The sequence below is a fragment of the Eptatretus burgeri genome, chromosome 9 (assembly GCF_056783735.1).
Source record: "Eptatretus burgeri isolate ZD-2024b chromosome 9, Ebu_testis_v1, whole genome shotgun sequence".
In the NCBI taxonomy this organism is placed as follows: domain Eukaryota; kingdom Metazoa; phylum Chordata; class Myxini; order Myxiniformes; family Myxinidae; genus Eptatretus; species Eptatretus burgeri.
Genome location: NC_140969.1, coordinates 19,783,472 through 19,807,599, shown reverse-complemented (window position 1 = coordinate 19,807,599; position 24,128 = coordinate 19,783,472). Strand labels below are relative to the sequence as shown.

General features: G+C 42.1%; 1 protein-coding gene across 4 annotated transcripts in view; it reads left to right on the top strand.

The window, feature by feature from the left end:
- The window catches only part of LOC147019652 (voltage-dependent calcium channel subunit alpha-2/delta-2-like), a 388,928-nt gene that overhangs the window by 22,194 nt on the left and 342,606 nt on the right, over positions 1–24,128 (top strand). For all 4 annotated transcript variants that reach the window (XM_085894265.1, XM_085894263.1, XM_085894264.1 and 1 more), the window contains exon 3: positions 11,521–11,637. In XM_085894265.1, the coding sequence (XP_085750391.1) occupies positions 11,521–11,637 (117 nt within the window). The remainder of the gene's footprint in view (positions 1–11,520; positions 11,638–24,128) is intronic.

The following is a 24,128-nucleotide window of genomic DNA, read 5'->3' as shown; positions in this document are numbered from 1 at the left end:
TCCCCTGCTCAAGCGATCCTCTGACCCAAGTCTCCAAGTAGCTGGATTACAGGCGCACGCCACCACGCCCGGTATATATATATATATATATATATATATATATATATATATATATATATATATATATATATATATATATATATATATATATATATATATATATTGTGACGTCCACGGGACTTGAACAAACCCGCCAACGTAGAATGAGCCGAAACGATGGAGGCGATTTATTTTTATATAACCCAAAGACGGCGGTTTTAATCGCCCTACCGCAAACGGGACGAGGTAGGTGGCACGAGTCACTTTTCACTGAGTTGATGATGTTTATTCTTTTTACTATTGACCAGAAATAACAAGACTCGGCAAGAAGAGGGATCCGGGGCGATTTGACGGGATGGTGTGGGATCGGGCGTGGGGAAAAACACAGACAATTCCAATGAATATACAGTTCTCAATCCCTCTGAGGCGCCAAGCAGACACACACACACACACACACACACACACACACACACACACACACACACACACACACACACACACACACACACACACACACACACACACACACACACACACACACACACACACACACACACACACACACACACACACACACACACACACACACACACACACACACACAAAACGTAGCTATCTCTGGTGGTCAGGCTGGACCGTGGTGTGGACGCAACTGTCCCTGGATCGGCGCCGGACGAGCCGGCCTTGCTCTCGCCAGGGGGGGGTGGGTCAGGAGAAACCGTGGTGTGGTGTCGACCTCCTGGTCCTGGCCTAAGTCCGCCCACAGCCGCCAGGGAACCAGCTCCCACACCAAGCCGCGAGCAGGAGAGGGAGGCAGGTCTGCCCGCCGCCCGACCCCGCACTCCGAGTCAGCAGGACCCTAGAGCCAACCAAAGCGAGGCACGAGGCTCGGCAAGGCTCCCAGGCACGATCAAGAGCACGATCAACTCAGCACAGCAACCAGGACGCTCTCTGCCAGCACAGGTTCCACACCAAAAAAACACGAGTGTTCTGGTTGTAATCTTCTTCTTCTTCTTCTTCTTTTTCGACCCCGAACAGAACCTTTTTATCCTTCTGCCCTCATCACCTCCAATCGAGCCGTTTATTGGCCCACTGCCGTCGCCTTCTGCCAATCGTGATCACGGGGCGGAGCCATCCGCTGTACTGTCCTGTGACGTCACGGCCAGTCTTCAGAGAATACCAAAAGGGGTTTACGCAGACACACTTACCCTATCCCGTGTCCCTATCTAATTACGTGACATTTATCATTTCCCCCTTGAAGAAATGAACATTTACTAGACAACTTATCACCACTGAATTATTACTTATTACATCGAGATCCTGGTAAACTCGAACAGCATGGCATACCTAATTAAACATCCTAATTACCCTTTGAATGCATACCCCCCCCCCTCAAACGTAACAATATATATATTGTCTTCCAAGGAACCTTGATGCAGAAGGAGGCCATTTGGCCCATCAGCCTGTGATATATATATATATATATATATATATATATATATATATATATATATATATATATATATATATATATATATATATATATATATATATATTGTCTTCCAAGGAACCTTGATGCAGAAGGAGGCCATTTGGCCCAACAGCCTGTGACATATATATATATATATATATATATATATATATATATATATATATATATATATATATATATATATATATAGATATATATATATATATATATATATATATAAATATATATATATATATATATATATATATATATATATATTTTAAACCAACCTATTGTTGTTTGTCCATGCTCTGACCATTTTGAATGCTGAGCATCAAGCGAGGATGTAGCAGGTAGCCTTTTTAACGTCTTTGTTAAGTCCACTTAAATGAATTTAGAAACTGGAAAAAGGCCAATGAGAAAATCAGGCACCATGAAAAATCAGCCACTCATGAACCTGCCTCAAAAGTTTCAGAGAAACCAACCTGATAGTATTGTAAATCTCAACTGTGTACTTCTCAAAGTACAACTCTTTCATCTTGGATGGCACTTCTGAAGATTATATGTTCACTGCGATATTCATTGGTACAAGGCCTTGCAATTTGGGGAAAGTCAACTTCAGTCAGTAACTTTAAGAAGCTGTTGCAGTTGTGGGCCAAAGATAATGAACATCTGAAAAGATAGCTGTTTCGGAAGACTGTTTTTACAAGTGGTGAAATTCAGAATGAGATCATACAGTTGATGAGTCATGCCATTTTGAGGTATATCTGCAACAATGTCAACAAAATGTCAACTCTGTTTGGTATACAGTAATTATTGATGGTACACAAGACATTCAGGGAGATGAACAGGAGTCTGTCTATGTGTGTTATGAGACTGATTCATTTGTTTGTTCAAGTGGATTTGTTGGGCCTCTACCAAGTCTCATCAATGACAAAGAATCTCTCTGTAAGATGTTGCAGGATGCTCTGATATGGCTACAACTGCCCATTGAAGACCTCAGAACACAGACTTGTGACAGGGCTAGCAACATGTCTTGGAAATACAAAGGCTGTCAGGCAGAGGTCAAGAGGCTCCAACTGTTGGCCAATTCATTGTGGAGCTCACAGTATGCATCTGATCACATCCAAAGCCCTGCAAACTGCTCCATTTATAAGAGATGCTCTAGATCATGTTCAGTGTGTATAGAGGGAGCTGCAGATGAAGGAATTGTTGAGTTGGATCTTGGAGATGGTGTGAAGCTGGAAGGTGTGAAAACATTTTGCTATCTCAGAGACATGCTGAATGGAGAAGGTGGATCAGACTCTTCGACGGTTGCTAGAGTGAGATGTGCATGGAAGAAGTTTTGGGAACTGAGTGGCGTGCTGACGAAGAGGGGAGTGTCGTTGAAGCTGAAGGGAAAGGTGTATGCTACATGTGTGAGGAGTATGATGATTTATGTGAGTGAGGCATGGGTACTGAACATAGAGCAGCAACAAATCCTGGAAAGGGTGGAAATGTGAATGGTTCGGTGGATGTGTAGAGTATCGTTGAGAGAGACGAAGACAAATGATGACTTGCGGAAGATGAAGGGAAAAGTCTGTGATGGATATTGGAAGAGAAACAGGTTGAGATGGTTGGTTCATGTGTTAAGGAAGGATGAAAGTGACTGGGTGAGAGGAGTGTTGGAAATGAGTGCAGTAGGAAGTGGAGGACGGGGAAGACCAAGAAAAACTTGGCTAAAGGTGGTGGAAGAAGAAATGTGGGCAAGGGGTTTAAGAAGGGGAGATGCCGAAAATAGGGTAAAGTGGAGAAGATTGTCATGGGGTCCGCAAGGCTAACACCCGCTTTAGCAGGGAAAATGGCCTTAAAATGTGTGCGTGTGCGTGTGCGCGTGCGCGTGCGTAGATCATGTTCAAGAGTTCGACACGCTCTTTCAAGCTCTGGGAAGTTCAAGAACCTGTACTTAAATCTCCATGCAGATGATGCTGACAGCCACTCCTTACACGACTGAAGCCTATATTCTCAACGTGTTGACTCGTGTGTTCCTCTGCTGTAGTCTTTCTTGTAAAATTACAAAGGTGTGCTAGACGTTCTGCAAGAAGCAACTGACAACTTTAAAACAAACATCGCGTCTCATGCTAACAGCATTTATAGCTGCCTGTCTTCAGAAAAGTGTGTCCTTGGCCTGTTTTCAGCATTGCCTGTCGTTCAATGCCTTAAGCCCTTCAACAAAGCCCTTCAGAGATCAGATGTCATAGTCTCTGAAATGCTTGCTTTTGCAGAGGTTGTCAGAAGTAACCTCCAAGTTCTCTGCTGTGACCAGAAGTTTAGGGAAGTTCTTGAAGCATCAGAATAATAAAACAAATCGACCAGTGCCAACTATAAACCCTGTGAATGTACCATGCAGGTGCCAGCTCCCAAAAAGACATGACAATGGAGGTACAAACCAATACACTGCCAACATTTACAGGGTCGATTTCTTCAAGGTCATTGACAATGTGTCAGCGAAATGGATGGAATACATGGACTTGAGCTGAACACTGCTCACTGGATCAACTCAGCTGGGAATCATACAGATTATCCAGAACTAACTGAGTCCCCTAGAACAGGAACTTGGGTTTTTCCTTAAGCAATTTACAGGATCTACTGAAGAAGAATATCGAGAGATTTTCATTGACATGGTCCCAGGATTCCGCCGCACGTTTCCTCAAGTGGCAAGACTTCTTCGACTACTTCTTTCCTCCCCAGTAAGTTCATGAGGCAGAGCAATCGTTTAGTGCGCTAAGATGTATGAAGACGTGGCTGCACAGCACAATGTCGCAACCACGAGAAAACTACCTGATGATTTTCTCTTGCACTGGATCTGGCTGCCAGTACTCATCCTGCAAACCATTGCCAAGGAATTCATTAACAGATCAGCCGACACTCGCCATCCTGTTTTGGGGAAGATTTAAGGTAGCTTGCGTGTTGGAGGACATGTATGTTTTTATTGTCGGAATTTTATGTCTGCCTAAATGTGGACAGTCTCAATAATTCAAATAGTCAGGCCTAATATTTGTATATCGTCAATTCAATTTAAAATTTGATATAAAATTTAAAATTGGTCACTATTTGGGAGATTTAATCAAATTAATTAATGTTGGAAAAAAAAAAATCATCATCTTCTTCTTATGGCCATTTCAAAATAGTTTTCCCAGAAAACTTAGCGGCCATAAAGTGGCCGTAAAGGCCATAAAGCGGTCAGAACCTTACATTTTATGTGACTTGCTCAAGCTCAATCTGGTTTGATGCCCATGCCTGCAAGTCATTGTCCTTTACACTTTGTAAATCGCTGCACACATCAGGGATGATCACAACTCTGCTTGTTTGCAGATTCTCAGCAGATATTCTTTGTGTCATATGCTGCCGATTATCGCAATGTCAATGACAGTTTCTCTTCCATTATAGCTGCCAGCCTGTAAAAGGTACCTTCCTTTTCAATTCGAAATTTAACAAACTATGATAGTAGTTATGTTCTGGCATCTGTCGATAAAATGTTTTTGTATCTCTGAGTCCTCAAGCCTCAACTCTTGGACAAGTAGTCAAAAGGATGCATGAATGCCCTGCATTACTGGTGATATACTCGGCCACAGTCTTGCTGAGCACTTGCTTGTCTTCACTTGTGCATTAATTGTCACATTCAAAATTTGCTACAGATGTGACAACAATAACTGCCAGCTTCTTCATAGGGTATTGGTGAAGCCATTCTTACCTAAAAGAACTCAAAACGATACCAGACAGTGCAAGTTCCAAAAAATAAACATAAAAACTACACGCTACTCAACGCAGGAACCTTGTTGCACAACTACTTGCTCAGATTTGGATACCATGGTTTTATGTGATTTTGAGATCTTGGTTGCAGGACTGATTGCTAAGATGTGAACTTTTTGTTTTTTTTTTTTGATACAAAAGGAAAAAGAGATCAAAGATACTTGGCATTGTGAATTATTGTTAGGGTCCAACAAATGTACTTTTAAAAATGTTTCATTGATTCGATGTGCACTGAAGTGAGCTATACACATAAAGTGCTTTTGTCACACAAGTATTTGCAAACGTAGAGGCTTGTAAAGCTAAGTATTTGTAAATTTAACAGCGAGATTATGCTTGTAATATGATTTTATGATATTCTGAAGTTTGGCTTGATGTAATGATGCAATCTTCCGTAATTTTGTTTTTTTGAACATTGTTAATCTTTCATAAGTAACGTTAATGCTTCACCAGAGAAGTGATGATCTGAGGGGTGCAAGCCATGACCCACCAGTTTGAAGCACTCTTAACGGAAACCAGGCCAAGGTTAAGCAATTTGTTTTGGTCGGGCCCTCAATCGAGAATTGGGTAAGTCGTGGTAAAGAAAATGGGGAAAGTGAAGTGGTCCACAGGGAACAGCTTTATTTATGAGATGCACTCATACCCTTTGTTCACAGCCAGGGGCCAGGATGTAGAAACTTCATCTAAGCTGGCCTTCCTGCATTGTCGCATTGCAACTGGGTGGTTAGTATGCTGAAAAACATGGGTTGTCGCATTGACAAGCATGGCCGGTTCAGATGGAAAGGAAAGGTTGTACTCTATCAATGCCTGTTGCCACTGGTCTAGTTTACACCACTTGTTCTCCTGCAAGGCACATACATGTGTTCACCAAGCTGGATGGCTCTTATATAGTGTTTCTAACCGTTCTCACTGACTACCTTTGCACATAACCACTACCTCCTTTCCCGAATCCACATCATATAAATGTAGAGACCCGTTGAACCTGTCTGGCAATCCATGCAAAATGATCATCCACCCATGCTCTGAAGTACCGCCCATCAAGTTTCCAGCTATGTTGGCTTGTATCATGATGTTGCTGACCCACTGGAACTGCCGCTGCCTTCTTTCTTAATGCAGCACATGGCTGTGGGTAGCATCATTTGGGGGGTTGGGGGAGGGGGCAGCCATGCTGCTGATGCAGTGACCACTATAGGTTAGAGGAGGAATGTTGACCAAGCCATAGCTCACCTACTCTTTGCAAAGGACACCGTGTGATCCTTAATATCCACCAAATAATGCTGACAGATGGGACAGCCAGTTTAACTTCCACCCGTGGGACGGTGCATACACTGATGCCTCACCCAGCCTGCGAAACACCAATATGATGGTTTATACTTGGGCTGTGGTTTAAATCCAGGCTACATGGCTCAAACGTGAGTGTGCATACCTCTAGGGTATCTTGCCATTACTGGCAGACTGATAAAATGACAGACGAATGCAATGACAGTCAATACGCTTGGAGTAATCTGGAGGTTAATGAGTTGCTGGATGCTTTTTTTTGAGGATACAAACGATCACGTAGCCATGTGTACCACAGCCTGTGTTAGGTGTGATGGAGGTGTGGACAGAAAAGCAAGTGGGGACTGCTCGGCGCTGCATCGCAGTGTGATCAAGGTATTGATGCTCTTTTTAACTTGAGCCTTGTGAGCGTCCGCCTAAGCTCGCTATTCGACGGTCTCCTGCTTAAAACCTCATTTGATCATGCTGATGAGTGCAAATTGTACTATTTTGTCAATGCTTGCAACATGGGATCAGTATACATTACTTATGGTCAGCCCCTCATGCGCTCATAGACACGTGTGGACATGCATGGTTCTCTTTCCTGACTGTGTGGCTCTCACTTCAGTGGCATCTACCTAAGCTCGCTTGTTCATGTCTTGTCATCCTTTAAACTTTAAAGCATTGTCGTTGCACTGAAAAGCACATGTTGTCCTCTCTTTTGATAAGGTTCACAGCTCTGGTACCGGTTTATGCAGCCTGTACCGCTGGAGCTTCTGGCTGTGCTTGCCAATTTCCTTTTGAATTCGCGCACCACCGGTTCTTTATACAAGCATTTGTCCAGGAGCTTTGATAGTGCTTGTGCTCAGTCACTTGCTCTTAGTCCCTTAGCACACAGGCCACACCGGTGTGTTACCTTCGCTGCACTCAAATGGTGCTGACTCAACCACTTTTTCCGCATCAGCCACAGTTCGCATCAGCCGGCACCGACTGTGCTGCCATAGCGAGCACATCATCATGTACATGGGCAATCGGATGGTCCACTTGCCCTTGGTAGTTTTGTGTCCACACTCCAGTGTTCCTGGTCCCGACTCGGTTGACTCATTTATGCTCTGCACTTGTATCCACTGCTGCTGTCGCCTTTAATCTTTCTAACCAGCGTCTTTCATTTTTACCTTTCCCTCTGGAATCTTGCTTCAGCCTTTCTGGTGTGCATCTGGTGGTCACCCATGTGTACTCGCATTTCCCCCTAATTCTTATTTGTTGTTGCACCACCCCGATACTTGGACTTTGCCACCACATATTTATGCAATGAGGTTAACTGGTATTGAAGGATGCTGAGATGAAAGGTGAAATGTTTTTATGTTAAAAAAGGATTGATTGATTGTTATCTGGTTTAGGCCAGAATAGAGTATTAGCTATTGTGAAAAAAAACGTTTTTTTTTTTCCACATCAGTGTGTGTACAGTTAAAAATCAAATTAAATTTTTTTTAATTCTAAAAAAATTTTAATCAGACTCCATCGCATTATGGTTCGAGCGTCTATTCTGAGTCTGGGAGGTTGGTATGCCTGGTGTTGGCTTAATGGTTAGAGTGGCGGGCTTGGGATCCTAGGGTCCTGAGTTCAAACCCCGCTCAGCTGTTGAATTAATACCAGGTGGGGTTAACTCGGCCTGTCATCCTTCTGGGGTCGGCAAAATGAGTGCCAGCATGCTGGTATACTGTGTCGGAGTGGTGACCCATCCAAGATTGTGCCCAATATCCAAGGAGACTGCTTAGGCAGCACCAATGCTCTGCACAGAGTATGGTCCCAGTGGATGGATGGATGGGAGGTTGGTGGTTTGAACGCTCGTTGCGTCATTCCAAAGACTTCATAAATGGTATGTGCTGCTTCCTTGCTTGACGTTCACCATTTAAATAGGATAGAGCATGGACACACCACCTTCGGTTAGCAACCACTGTGCAGACTTGATGACTCCTGCATTGAAATTCCTTGTGAGGGAAGGTCTATTTTGTTTTTTTCTGTTCCTTATTCTTTTTTTCTTTTTTCTTTTTCTTGCTTGCAGAGCTTATGGATTTGTAAGAACGCAAGATATTGGAGTTTTGCACTCCCCCTCCTAATTCCCACCCCCCTCCCCCACCATTTTTGTCATATCCCTGCCCCTCCCCCTCCTCCATCACATGTAACTCTTTGCATCCTGCTCTCTCGCTCTCTATCCACTTTTTAATGTTGAGTTTTGGCTCATGTTTGTTTGTTTGTTTATTTTTTCATTTATTTATTTGCATGCATGACAAGAAAATTATGATGCATTGGATGAATCCACACCATATATTTGATTTGAACTTGTGATCCCACAATTCTGAACTCTGTTATTAGGGAACATCAAATGACCCAATTTGAGCTATGTCTGGATGGAAATACCAAATGCGCCATCTCCTCTCACATTCTCTTCTCTTAACCCCCCCCCCCTTTCCCTCGACCCAGTGTATGTAAATAGATGGTCCTCTTGGGAATTATTGCCTCTTCACAAAGACCGATTCATTTACATCATCTTTTTGTTGCCATCATTATTCTACAAAGGACCCTTTCTTGCCATTTATAGTTCATTACTCGCTCTACCTGCTTGCTCTCGATGCCATATGGCATTTCCACAGCCGTGTTGCTGGTTGATTGAAATACCGTCAAATTTCAATCAAGATCACCATGCTTTTAATTTGTATTCAAATTGTTTACTCGCATTCAGACTTGTAAAGTGTAATGCACACAATAACAGAAAACATGTAAGCTGTACATTTGTGTAATTGTTGCTTGCATGGGAAGATTGCTTGTAATAACATGTGACAGTTAACACGGAGTGCCTTTTCATGGAGGAAATAAAATTACTGTGAGGGGAGTTGAGAGTGCTTGCAGTAAAAAAAAAATGCATCAGAATTCAAAGCGAGAGGTCATAAATCTGAGAGGCGCTTTAAAAGGTGTTCGTTGACCTTTGATTGTCTTAAATTGATGACTATTTTTCTGCTTCACCCATTCCCTGTAAATTTTATTTTATTTTCGAGCTGATATTAGCCAACAAGAATTGTAAGAACATGGTGATGTTACGCAGGTCACTTTGTTTGCTTATGGACTCCCCCCCCCCACCTCCACCCGATCACATCCCTCTTTACAGCATTCCTATTTTTCTGGATTTATCCTAACACTTCGATCTACAACTGTGATTATTGTAATTGACATTTTTGACTCCAAAGAATATTGTCTGAAACTACCCATGCAGAAATGAACATAATAATTATGCATTTTAATACTTTTTCCTTTGGAATTGTCCCAATTATGCTATAATAGTTTTACGTTGCACGTCTCATGGCTTTCATCAAACGCAAATGCCATTTTCTCTTGACAAAAAAAATAAAGAAGCAAAACCATTGATAACCTTAATCATTTTAATTTGATGTTCGTAATTGTTGCGATACAATGAGCCGTGTAATGAATTTTTTTATTTTTTTTATTTTTTGTGTTTAAACTGACTGTACCATGAAAATCTGTAAAAAAAGAAACACATTTCTAGCTCAGTATTCCTGCAAGGGGATATAAAAGTACATATTCTCCTGATTGTTTGATGCATTTTATATAAAATGATCTTCCATCTTTCAACACCTGTTACTGGAATTTATGTCCTTTACTGATGTGAAATTTTTATAATTGATGATCTTGATTATCCGTTATATCTTAATATGGAATAGGCAAAGCCTAGAAGCGAACGTAGAATTCTTCTTACATTCGTTTCTGACTTTACCTATAACTTTTTCACAACTGTATACTTGCCAACTATACCGTGGTACATGTAAGCACCGCACAGCTGATGATTTTTGACAGATTTGAGGTCAGTCAGGTGCATAGCAGACGATGCTGCAATTTCCGGTTACTTTGGCTTGGATTCGGGATCAGCGATCAAATAATGTAAATTACAATTAAAAATTATGTTTTGATGATGCGGGAGATATATTTATTTAAATCAGTGGAGGAAATATACACCATGTCTGATATTTGGGTCTTTCATGTCTCCGACGCGGCCTTTATCTCCCGGGACGCATCATTCCCCATGACAAAAACTGGAACCAAAAGGGTCATAGCCGACGACATGGATTCCAAATTGCCAAGGTATTGTGTTGTTGTTTCCTATTCTCTCATGTGCACGTGTTGAGTATGAAGCTCACTACGTTCGCTATAATATAATTTAAATTTTAAAAAGGGTTTTATAGGTTGTAAAAAAAAATTAAAAAATTCCAGAAGTTTACCCTACCTCTCCTCCCCTCCACTTCCCTTCCCCATTGTGGAGTCTTATGCACCACCTTATTTAACGTGTCCAATTACTGCAAAACTGGAGGATTTTGGAATCGATAAGCATGCAATTTGTGTCCTGCAGTGTGAAAGCATATAATGAAGATGTTAAAGGTTGTATTAAAAAAATTATATTCCAGAAGATTACCACCATTGACGCAGTGGCTATTACACCACCTTATTTAGCACCTTATATTAGTTGTTCGTTCCTGTTGTTTGTGTCCTTTATGACGTCCTTAAAAATGGTATCGTTTCTTGTTTGGAATGATTTTCAATTTTGTTTTACTGCCAGGTAGGCAGAGTTAAAAACAATAATAATAATTTATCTCGCTCCCCTATGCGCATGTACGATCATGACAAATTCAGAGCAAAATTCCTGCTCAACAGCAGATTTGTTTTCTGATTCATGTTCCAATTAGTGTTCGAAATATAATGTTCAATTTAAATTAAGTTGTTCTTCGATCATAAACTGACTTATGGATGGACAGACAGAATGAATCAATTGCTTAACTCCGCTTTTCATTTTGTGTGTGTGAGTTAATGAAGAGATTACCCGTGTGTGTGTATATATTAGGAATACGAGAGGATTTTCGAAAAATCTTAACTCGCTTCCTCTGTTTGTCTGACAGCTTTACCTGGAGCACCGACATCTGTATGATGCTAAAACCATTGATCCTGAGGAGTTGGTGAAGACTGTGGCAGCCAGGTTTGATGAAGTCCTGCAACACAAAGTCAAGGCCCTGGAGGTAGGGATGAAATTTTGCACATTAATGTCTCGTTAGCCAAAATTCCAGTATTTTCTGTTCGCAGTAAGTGTACATTATTGAATTTAGGCAAAGGGAGTGAAGGTACCCCTACCCGACTGCCCACACTTTATTGAACCGAGTTATTTGCCAAGTGAGCCAAATTCACTCAAACTTTATCTCCGTAAAAAAGCCGATTGCTGTGCCTTGCGGTTTTCTTTCTTCTGGAGATTCATTCGGATATCAACCTGAACCTGTGTTTCTCTCTTCTAAGGACCTGTTGGCATCTTGCCCACACCTCACCCCTCCCCTTGTTTTATATTGAGATGGATCGTTATCTTTTAATATCATTGTTCTGAGGCTGACAGGATCAATCCCTGGTAACATACTCACCTTTGAGTTGCCTATTCTGGGTATAATTCCAGGCCTGACAATAGTCGTCATGGTGCTTCACAGGCAGAGCTTTGTATCAATTAGTATGTCATCCTTCAGAGTTGATGTTAAGCCGGCTGCCTCATCTGCAAGTATTTACAGGTGGGGTGTTAAATGTGTCACTACCCTGGCCAAATTATATATTCCTGCCCTATTATACAGAGACTCTAACCCCATCAGTGGAAAGTATTACTTTCAGAAATGATGCAAACTCGCAGTCAGGTGCTGTGTATATTTGAATCACGAGTCATTTCCCATTGGTGTAACTGCTGTTGTTCTGGTTGGTTAGTTCAATTGGACAGACTAATTTGTTCTTATTCTACATCTTTATGCCTCTGCTGATGAAGTCACCAGAGGCATTATGTTTTCAGGTTGTCTGTCCGGCCGTCTGTGCTTCCGTGATAGGTTTTCGTTACTGTGATAACTTAAGAATGGCTGAAGGGATCCAAGTCAAACTTGGTACAAGTATGCATAATGATGTAAAGATAAACTGATTAGATTATAGGGTCAAGAGATGAAAGGTTAGAGATTGTTACATCACTAAATGGTGAACCAGTGATGGTATTTTGACCAAACTTGGTATAAGTATCTATGATGCAAGGATGAGCTTATTCAATTTTGACATGAGGTCAAAGGGCAGAGGTCATGCCAGGTGAATGGCTGAAGGGATCCGTCAAACGTGGTACAAGTATTATAATGATGTAAAGATGAACTGAGTAGATTATGGGGTTAAAAGGTCAAAGGTCAAAGGTCATAGGTGAAAATCTGATTCTTGAGAACAGCTGAAAGGGTATAAATCAAACTTGTATGAGTATTATAATGATGTAATAATGTGGATGGAGGCACATCAGTCGACGTCGAAGAGTGCTGTTCTAGTTTACTGTTTCATTAATTGTAATCTAAGTTTATTGGTTCGCGAGCACCAGCAGTTGGTTCGCGGGCACCAGCAGTGACCACTATTTTGGTTCGCGGGTGCCAGCAGTGACCACTATTTTCGTTGTCTGTCTGTCTGTCTGTTTGTGACTCTCTCCAGAGCATAGCTCCGTGACGTTTGATGTGATCTTGATGAAACTTGAACACAAGCTAGATATCATGGTCTACTTCTGTCTTTTTATATATGAGGGGGGGTCCCACACCCCTTGTGGGTGGAGTCACGCCCACTTGAACTTTTCATTTATTTTTATTTTTTTTTTCCTCGCAATTTCATTTCCTAGAAGCTGTGCGTAATGTCCATAAGTGCAACATATAAAAAAAATCCGATTTGATTTGGTCAATTTTGATGGAAGAAATAGGTTTTTACAGTAGGGCTTCTTCAAAAGCTTCCACTAACTCAATTGTACCTATCGTGGCATTGTTCAATAATGCCCGCAAACCATCGCCACCTCCCAGATTGTTATCTTTCTTCTGTTTTATGACCCAAATTGAGCTGTTTGGGACTCAGATGGGAATACCATACATAAATACTCAGATGGGAATACCAAATACGATGTCTCCTCTACATTCTCTTAATTTCACCCACCCCTCCCCTTTCCCCAGTGTATGTACAACGATTGCAATCCATGAGTTTAGGCTTATGAAAGAGTGATCTGAAGAGGGTAGACATCAACACATTGACATGGGCAGTGGGACAACATGTTCGAGACAGACAGAGATCTGCAAATTAATGAGGATAAAAGCACAATCACAAGCAGAGATGGATGATGACCTTACGTTATGTGCATTGCCAACTCAAAGCTCTGGAGGGTAAAGTGGGATTAAACAGAATTAAGGCAGATCCATAAGAGAGAGAAAAGAGGAATAAAGAAATGGATATGAGCAGTAAGTCTGGATTTTAGTAATGTGACCTCGAGGAACAGAGTGATAAATGAACAGATGGAGGAAGACTTGAGAGATGGGAGAAAACGGAGGTCACCAACCTGTCTTGATGAGCGAGCCTCAGGTATTGTGCTAACACTTCTTTGTGGAAGATGTCAATAATGGTGAGGGTATTGGATACCACAACATCCAGGCGAGAAGGGTTTCTTTCCTTTATCATTTGCTGAGAAGTAAAATTTTAAAATTTCTGACAAAATATCTCCTTGCTCGATTTTAGCCTGGTGTTGGCTTAACAGCAAAAGAGGACTGGCTTAAGATCTTCGGGTCTTAAGGTTGAGCTCCCCTGTCATTCCGTTAAATAACACCAGTTGGTTTGATTCAGCCTGTCATCCTTTTGAGGTTGGTAAAATGAGTACCAGCTTACTGGAAACGTGACACTGCATCAGCAACACAGCTGTGCTCCCAGCAATGATGCAACCAGCTATATTACTTGAGTGTTCAATATTAAACCTGAATCCATGGCCTGGATTGCTAACTGCATGCGAGATGCTTGGTTTTGCTTATCTGTAGAGTGCCGGAGTCGCTTGTTTTCACCAGTCTGTTCATATAAGCTTTAGTCATTTCATCGGGTCATTTTAGATGTTTAAACATTTGTGATTGGATTGGATTGGAGCTGTGAGGGCTTTTGTAAATTAATTCTTTGTTTTCATCCAGAATCACAAGAAATTATACTAGATTTGCATCTATTGCTGAAATGAGGTGTGTTCGTGTTTGTGTTCCACTCGCTTGTATTAACAGGAAATGATAGGAACCTCTCATCCATGGATATTTCTCATGTTTCCGTGAGTCCGATTTGCATCCCGGAACACAGCAATTATGGTGAACCGTTTTGAAATTGCAACTCTTTCCTTTAAGTGCTGAAAGTTATGTTTTTAAAAAAGACTATTTTGCTTATAGATTTCATGCGGGCAATGACAGGTTAGAAGTGCCCCATCTAACACAAGCGAGTCACTGAAAACGCGCACACAGCACATGAGCGAAAGGCCTCGTCAACATTCATATCATTACGAAAGTCCTACATTGCAACACAGCCAGTAACACCGCTCTGTCAAGCACATAAATGTCTCGAGGACACAAATGCACATTAAATAGAGCTGCAAGGTAATGTCAAAATATTGTAAATTTGAGGCCATAAAGCTCGGGTAAAGTTATCTTTGAGTTGTCAAAAGTTTCAAAACGAGAGCACGTAAAAACTATGAAATAGCAAAATTAATACTGAGTATTATCTGCTTCTATTAAGAGTAACTTTTTCATAAACTTGAGAATACAAATCTGATCAAAAGACTATAGAGGGGATGCAGAGACATAGCTGAAAGAAAGGAGGAAGAGGTATCTTGAAATTTGGTTTTTATTTGTTTTTTGTTTTTAATACAACGTTTTAATACAAAAACAACGTTTTTAATACTAACCCTAACAGCACGCGCACACGCACATACACACAAACACAGACGAGATAAACTTAACACAGCCACTGAGTTTTGGGGAATTGCCTTCACTTCCTGGAATACTCTGGGTACCAGCAGCATCACAACAATGATGCCACTTTTTTTTTACTGCACTCAGAATAATTTCCTCCTCCCCTTGGATGCCAACATATGTGGATTTCCTGTGCTCTTAACCTAAGTGTTGAGCAAGGAAGCAACATGTACCATTTAAAAAAAAAAGTCTTTGCTATGACTCAGCAGGGTTTGATCTGCCGACCTCCCAGACTCAGAGCGGATGCTCTAACAGTTACACCACCGAGTCTGGTAGGTTCTTATCATTTGACAATTTTAAAGCATTAAACATTGCAGTCCATCGACATGTAACACGCAAACTTGATGTAAAGAGGAGTGGGGAGGGGAGGGGGAAGTTTTAGCAAAGTCAAGAAGAGTTTGAAGGTGAGGGAGCACAGGGAAAGTTGAGAGGAGAGAAGGTTAAAATACAAGAGGATGGGCTTTCGGGATGGGAGGGGTCTGCCATGTTTTAGCATGCATTATAATGATGGAAATGGTTCCATTATCAGGTTTACTGTTTTAAAATAAAATATTTTGGTTGTTTATAAGCAAAGCTTGGATTTTGCATCCTTAAGATGAAACCGAGATGAAAGATTAGGCTCCGAATGTAATTTTTTCGCATTGCCAGAAACTTGAAGAAACCGGACACTGACACATACCAGAAACCTTATTGGTTGTCATTTGGTTGCAACATAAAGTGAATGGGTGATTGTACAAATGTTAGTTTTGTACTATTCTGCAATTGGAGAAACATGCATTAAAACGTTTGCACTGCACTTGCATTTGTCGAAGTAACTCGTGTGCCACACTTTTGCATAATTGCATTTGCCTTTTATATTTATTCGAACTTGATCTGAAAATTAAATATAAGGTGCAAAATAACAATTCGCTTAAAGCAGAATGTCACATTACTATCCTTATAAACCACCCTACCAAAACGCTAGTATACAAATGATAGATCCCATGTAATTTCAATGTAAACTTAATAGCCACGTTTCCACAGCCCCGCATTATGCTTATGCACCACAAACATATTGGCTTTCTCCGCATGCATTGCTGCCGTTGTGTTGCTGTTGGGTATTGCCATGACTGCGGACCATCACGACGGCACATTCTTGCCATTGTCGCATTTCACGGCTGAGCACCCATGCGAAGAGGCGCTTTTGCCTCGCATATATCACGCACGACCATAGTGACGTGCCCAACCCCCTGCCTGGGCTCACGTCATCACCAGTAGGTTGTGTTTGGTTCACCACTGTGTCAATAGTGTGTGGTGCTATTGTTTGCATGACGTGGTAGGTACTGGTCAGGTGGGGAATCTTTGCAAATCATGTGCAAGGATTGTGTGAAATAATGGAAAATGGACAAAGGGCAGTTGAGTTACTCGGCTGAGACTTCGTGTACGCAATTTGAACTAGTACCTTAACAATCGGCATTCATTGAAACCTTTGATCTTATTACGTTTTGATGGTGATCTTTGTTCGTAACTCGATGCTATTACAATTGATGTCCTCATGTTTCTCGCAACATAGGGAGCCTTACCAAGTGATGCTTCCAATAATTACATTGGCTGACTTTAGCATGCCCAGAATTGCTGCATATCTGCCTAATTAGGGAGCTAATATACCAATTTGGTGGTGATGCTTCGATTGTTAACGATGAGAAAGGGGTGTATTAGCATTTGTATATGTTGTGCTACCAAACATTGCATTTCATTTTGGACCATTTGTATCGTGGACATCATCTTCATCTTTCTTATGTAACGCATGGCTGTGAGTAGCATCATTTGCTGATGGCGCAGCTTGTCCTGGAATAAACGGCACGAAACAACGGAAACTAACATGGCAACACTGAGAAGCACACCTAATTTCAAACTGTCGTGTGTGGTAAATTTTGGCAGCCATTAAAGTGCAGACATTTTTATTCTTTGTGTTGCATTTGTTTGCGTTCTTCATTCGCGGTAACGTTATTATTATCTGTGTATTAGCAGTGTAGCACCATGCGATTTATGATTTGTGTCTCAACGTAACAGCTTTGTTATTCCGACTAGTTCACACTACACAAAGTCTTTGATTCCATGTGAGAGACGCACAGAGACCTGAAATTTACACCTTTGAAGCCCAGAGTCTTTCTACTGTAGGTATGCAACATCATTTTTCTCCAAAGGTCACTCAATAAAGCAGTGCATTGATGGTCAGGCATTTGCCTTCATCTTTTGAGTTGAGGTTATCTTGCAATCGTGGATATAACTTGCATTGCAATTATACGGCATTAGATGATACAATACCGGCCAGGGGATTGCCAGAAACGTCCAAACGGCTTGCACCAAAACAGACCGTTCCTCTGCTTTGCAAGCTGTCATTTTGATTAATTTAAATGTGCTCTCTTGTTCCCTCAAGTAAGCACTGGAAACTAAACTAATTATTTGTTCAAATTGTTTTGAAAGTATTGAGTCAATAATGTTCATTCCAATCATAGTATTTAACTGCTCAGCTATCTTAACTTGCACTCCAGCTCTGTGTTTTGTACTGTAGATTAAACAATTTTAAAATCGTACATGCACATATTGTTACGGTGGACTGTGGATGACCATGCGGTCAAATCTTTTATCTGCACGCTCACCAATTTAGCGAGGGATAGTCGTTGGAGCCCTATGGCGTCTGCTGGAAAATCTGAAATGCAAGATGGCAAACAAATAGATCTTTGCCTTGGTGTTTGACGCACAGAATCTCCGAGTTTGTCACCTGTGGTAGTTCCCCTGTTCAAAAATGATTGGGGCCGAGCGTGAACTCCAGGAGAATGCACCGCAAATTTAACCCCCCCCTTGCGAAATTTGGTGCCAATTTCTAATGGCCTCAGGATTTTACTCATGCCATGGTTATAATACTTCAATTGCGGACTGCATATGGGACCAACACTTTGATAAAACAAATAAACAGCGACGCCTTGTACAGGATTGTGAAAATTCAGATAATTATTGTGACCTTGTCACCCAGCACATCTCTTGTTCTGCCGACTTCATCCGACTTTAGGCCCATACGCAAACCCACACAAAGAACGGAAGAAAGAGATGATGAGACTGACAAAAAACCTTCCTTTGTGCAAGTGCTCAAGGTGGTCCTGATGGTAGTCGGGGCAGTGCGTGCCAAATGGTTCGTCTGGGCTCCCCCGCAACCTTGGCTTGTGGCTTCAGCCCAACGCACACGTGCTGTTATCGCCCGACTCTCACACTGTCTTTCTCACAGTTTGCCGTTGGTGGTGTACCACTCTCTCGCACTCAGCCCTCTCTGTCATCCTGCTCACACTTCCCTCAGACTTGGATTCACTGGGCTCTGTGGGACTCGACCCACATCTGTCCATTTCGCCCTTGAACTTTATCTCTCCGTCTCTGGAAAACCCTCTATCGCTTTGCTGATAACTCCACTCCACATTCTTCTCATAGACAGGCAGCAGCCTTTTTCCTCTCTTGAGACCTTTACAAAATCACAAACTGGTCTAAACACTTGGAATATGTCTTTCCATCCAAAGAAATACTGTTACTAATCTGGAAGCCTTGTGCACACAGACAGACAGACAGCTGTCCCCGTAGCTTAGATATTTCGATAAGTGTGTGTTTCTAGTTAGGGCCCCCTACCTGTGTCTAATGGGAATTACATGTGTGCACTGCGAATTACTTTTTTAGTCAGGGTTTTTTATTTTTACATCATCAACAACAACAACAACAACAACGCCACCGTTCCTGCCTCGACCCGATCGCCATTACGCACGGGGCCGAAGGCGAGGAGGTGAGCAGAGCCTCCGTCGCTTCGGCTCAAAGCTCCAGCCAATGAGCGGAGGGCAAGCACGACGCGCGCCCCAGCCAATGGAGAGGCCGCCACGAGTCTCGTGAGAACCCCTCGTCCAATGAGGAGGCGAGTGGCCAGGAGAAGAAGCCCCTCCCTCCTGAGGAGGTGTGGTTGTCTGGAACAGCGTTCAGGAGAGGACGGCAGATGGAGATTGTGACGTTTTTTTTGCCAAGCAGCCTGTGATCGTGTGTGGGACATTTCTTGTGGGAGAGGACATTCTCGGTCCAGGCGTTTTCCAACCTGGCATCCAAAGCCAGTAAGTGGTTGTTGACGAGGGCCCTGCAGACGGTCGTGGTCGTGGGTTCGAGTCCCACCATGGTGATTCGAGTCGGTGTGACCGCACGAGGCGGGGCAGGTACCCCGGGCCGGCTCTACCGACTGAAGACCCATCAGGTCCATTTTCTATTTGTGTGTGTCCTTGGGCCCCATCTGTAAGTCGGAATTCTTACGTGCTCTGTGCTTGTACATTGATTGCATTTATCCTTTATAGTCGGTTTAATTCTGCCCTTTATGTGTTCCTTCCCCATCTATTGTTAATAAATATCCCCATTTGTTGAATGTTTCAGCTCGTCCTCGTCCTTTCCTTCATTGGTTTAGCACGGTGCGTGTTGGGATAGAAAAGGATATGAACACTATACCATCTATATATTATTTAAGCAAAAATGGCAGAATTTCCCTCTTCTCCTTTGCACTGTATTCTCTATATGTGTGGGCCGAGGGGTGGTGGACTGATGTAACATGGTACTTCACTGAGGGGAGGAGGCATGTGACATCAAATTTTTCTTGTGTGCATACGTAAAAATCAATATTATAAAAGCAGCAATCTCTCTCTGTCTGTCTGTCTGTCTGTCTGTCGGGGGAGGTGGCGGGGGTACACCTTGCATATATTGTTTGGTCCTTCCATTTGGCGTTGCATATATTGTTCATGGTGCCAAACCCAGCTTGTTCTCTAATGACTGGAATCCAAGCTTTGAACTTCATGAGTCTGAACAAACATGCTGGTCGGCTACCACTTTGAATGGGTCTTTGTCAGTTGGCGTCTGTGACCTCAGAGTTCTGTTCCAGTGATCACATCAACAGCGTAACGTTTTTGAAACTTGTATTTCAAATAAACAGATACAAAGTCTAATGAAGAGGTTCACCTTAACATATGTCCACCAACGATTCCCGCGTTGGGTTGTTTCCGCCGCCCAGTATCCCAGTCCTTGCTGGCTCAACTCGTGCATGTTCACCTCCTCCTCCGGGGCTGTCGAACCATTGAGTCTTGTCGCGGTGTTCTCTCTCGTACGCTGTCCATCCAGGATGATTAAAGAACTCAAAGGAATTCTTTCCCAATGCACAATCTTGATGAGTTTTATTCAACCTGATTATAATCAGCTCCACGTGTTAACAACCACTCTGGATATTAACATCTCGTTCACCCATCAGAGTTGAATCAAGTATGGGTATGATCAAAACTTGCGGCTTGTTACATGTCACCTGTCGCTCTGCACCTCACTCTTGCGGGTTTATATAGTATCGCAGAACAATCCCATGCCTTCCAGCAAATGCGATTCTAGTCCATACTGGAAGTTTTGTCTGAGAACATTCCAGTATCTTCACGCATCTCACCAGGCAGTTTAGAGTGCAGTCCTGCCATCTACAGTCAAAATTGTCTCATTCCATCAAGCAGCTTATATTACGATTCACTGATTCGTGCCACACGAAACTTGTAACATGTAATCGTCAATTTTAATAGTTTGTTTCCAGGCATTTACTGATGCTTACTCACAAATCTCATAGCATCTAGGTTTTAACTGATGGTCTGTCTGTCTGTCTGCCTGCCATGCTCCAACATGGGAATGGAGTAACAGATTTCAATGAAACCAATGACAGTGGATTCAGGGAACTCCCTGGAAGGTTTGTGACGCAAAAAGAAAATGAAGGAAGGTTCGTGTACGGGTGGATACGTTGCACACGTGGCAAAACTGCAAATGTCAACTTGTGACGCTAGTTATGCCTTCACGGAGGGCAGAATCTCGCAGGAATCCTTTTTGTTTTTGCCCCATAGATTAGCCATTGCAGCAAAGATTGGTGTTCCCGTCAGCGAAGCGATGGGTCTTGGATGCTTGTACATTTTATTCAAGCCTATTGCCTAGTGACGGGAACAGCAAGTTGATCTCTCAATTTAAATTATTTAATGGACTTTAAAAATGTTAACTGTGTTGCATTCTTGGTTTCACTCAGAGCCAAAGCTCTGAGCTACTTACACCACCCACCACAAAATGGTGGTGCAACCTGGTGACTTGTGAAATATAATTTGGCATCAACATTATTCATGTCTGTTCTCCCACCATTTTAAAAGTGAATGATGAGCTTTTTAAATGCAACGTTGGAAGTGGTAACCATAAACGGGAGGCAGCCAAACGCAATGACAGACACCGTAGTTCGCATTATGCAACAGATCACCAATGTTACCCCATTTCTTCAGAATTATGCCAAAACTGATTCTCCTGACTATGGACGCTAATATTCTTCCCATCATGAACAAAGTAATGAAACCGATTAATGCAGTAGACGTCAAGACTAGTCTTTTTTTCTAACTCTGATCTCTGACCATAAGTTTGGCTTTTTCCAAGTCAGTCTACATTTGACATGTTGCATATTCTGTTTAATCAATACATGTATTTTCTCAGTCTCAAACAAGAGGTTATGCCTGTCTCACTGGACATCATCTGTGCATTTGACTCGATCTGGCACCCTGCCCTGATTTCCAAACTGTCAGCTAATGGTTTCCATGGTTCCTTCCTTGATTGGATATCATATTTTTCTGTGTATTAACAAGCAACAGATTGCTTTGGACAAAATACTATCCTACATTGTAACTCTCGAGGACAATGTCCCTCAAGGTTATGTTTGAGAACCAACCCTGTTTTTGATGTATACAAATGGCATCATTGGGAAAGCCATTATATCGTATTGCAGATAGTTTCACTGTGTACGATAGTTCCATACCCCTCCACCAGGCAGGCTGGCCAATCTGAAAAAAAAAAAAAAAATGCACAACTGGCCGGTCATTGACCTGGTATGTGACTTTTCATGTCAGATCCATATTCTCACTTTTCACCTCCATCAGGACGAGCAGGCAAATATTCCAATGAAATCTCTGATCTGTCTCTGGAAGAGATATGATCTTTGGAACTCCTGGGCCTATCAAAAATAGCCTGTCTTGGGCAGGTTATATCTTAAGCTGGCCTCCAAAGCCAGCCACCACCTTGTAATTCCCTGCTGGACAAAGTCCTTCCTCTGCCACCAACAGCTTGTAACTGCATACAAAGCTCTCATCTGGAGTTTGATGGAAGATAGCTTCCCACTGTTGACTAGTGCAGCTGCTTTTTATATTTTCCTCTTTGAAATCCTGGAACCTAAGGCCGTCCAAGTCGTAGGAATATCATGTCAAGAAGGTGAGTCTTGCTCACCATGGGCAGGTTTATGGCCTCAAAGTTTTTTTTTTTTTTTAAATAATAATGAATTCAATTTTTTTTTAACGACTATCCTTGTCTTGCTGCTCCTGCCCTCTCACCTCCTTCATCCAGCCCACACCCCATCCATGCACAAAGTATTAGTGTCATTTCTGCTTTTGCCTTTTTTGTTGTTCTGATTGGCTAATGTTCAATGCCAGCTGCACCTCACTTCCCATGGTGATAAACATACTCTTCGGTTTCAGTTGATAAAATCCAATGTTTAACTCATTCACTGACCTAGGCCATCCCGAGCCTTCACAAGACTACTAGTATTCCATCAAGTCCATCCGCCTTTTCACCGTGGCCCAGCAGTCAGTCCCATCTCTCCCCCCCCCACCCCCACCCCAGAGGTAGGCTTCTTGGGTGATTTTGAACATCTGGAATGAACTTGATATCTGCTTTGTACATAATATAAAGGCTGGGGTAGCTTAGGGATATGCACCATTGCTTATCCTGGCTTTGAATCTTGACCTCGGTTTCAATTGTCACCGATGGTGCTTTGCATGCAGGGCAATGCATCAATGTTTGTGCCGTCCATCAGAAGGACGTTGCTCTATAAGACCAGTTTTTACCAGCATTAGTTTGGTGAGTTCATTGATCTTGTTGTGTCCTTCCCGAACAGGAGGTGAATTATTGCCGGCACCCTGAGCAAAATTCACTATTCCTGCCATTTTCAGTTCAATATTCTGTGACAGATTGGCGATCTGTCCAGCATCATTTCTTGCCTTGAAACGTTTCTTCACTTGTCGTGAACACTCCAAAGCTTCTTCAAGAGGATGGACCTCCATTACTATGTAATATTGTAATCCGTTTAAATAGAGGACGTATTATTCATACGTGAAATGTCTGATGGACACTGTGTATCAGGTAAGTCACTGTATACTTAGTTAATGCTTGTTGCCATATTGATGCCTTAACAACTGTGGATTTTAACTATTATATTTTAGTTTCTTGTCTTTTCATGCCCCACATCCATGCTTTAGCTCTGTTATCAGCTAACCATGACAAATTGTTGAACAGACTAGTCTGTAGAACTCTCCTAAAATGATCCCAGATTCCAATTTCTTTGGAATATCCTCCTTTTGCATATGGCATTTGGACTCGTATCATAACGCTTTATGCTTTCAACCTTCCATTATTTTTAAAGATTTCATTGATACTAATAAAAGGGTGTGTGTGTGTGTGTGTGTGTGTGTGTGTGTGTGTGTGTGTGTGTGTGTGTGTGTGTGTGTGTGTGTGTGTGTGTGTGTGTGTGTGTGTGTGTGTGTGTGTGTGTGTCGTTAATGGGTATCGTCATATGCGAGTTTCAGAGTGTGGAATAAAGTCCTCACAGGGTGGGCTTA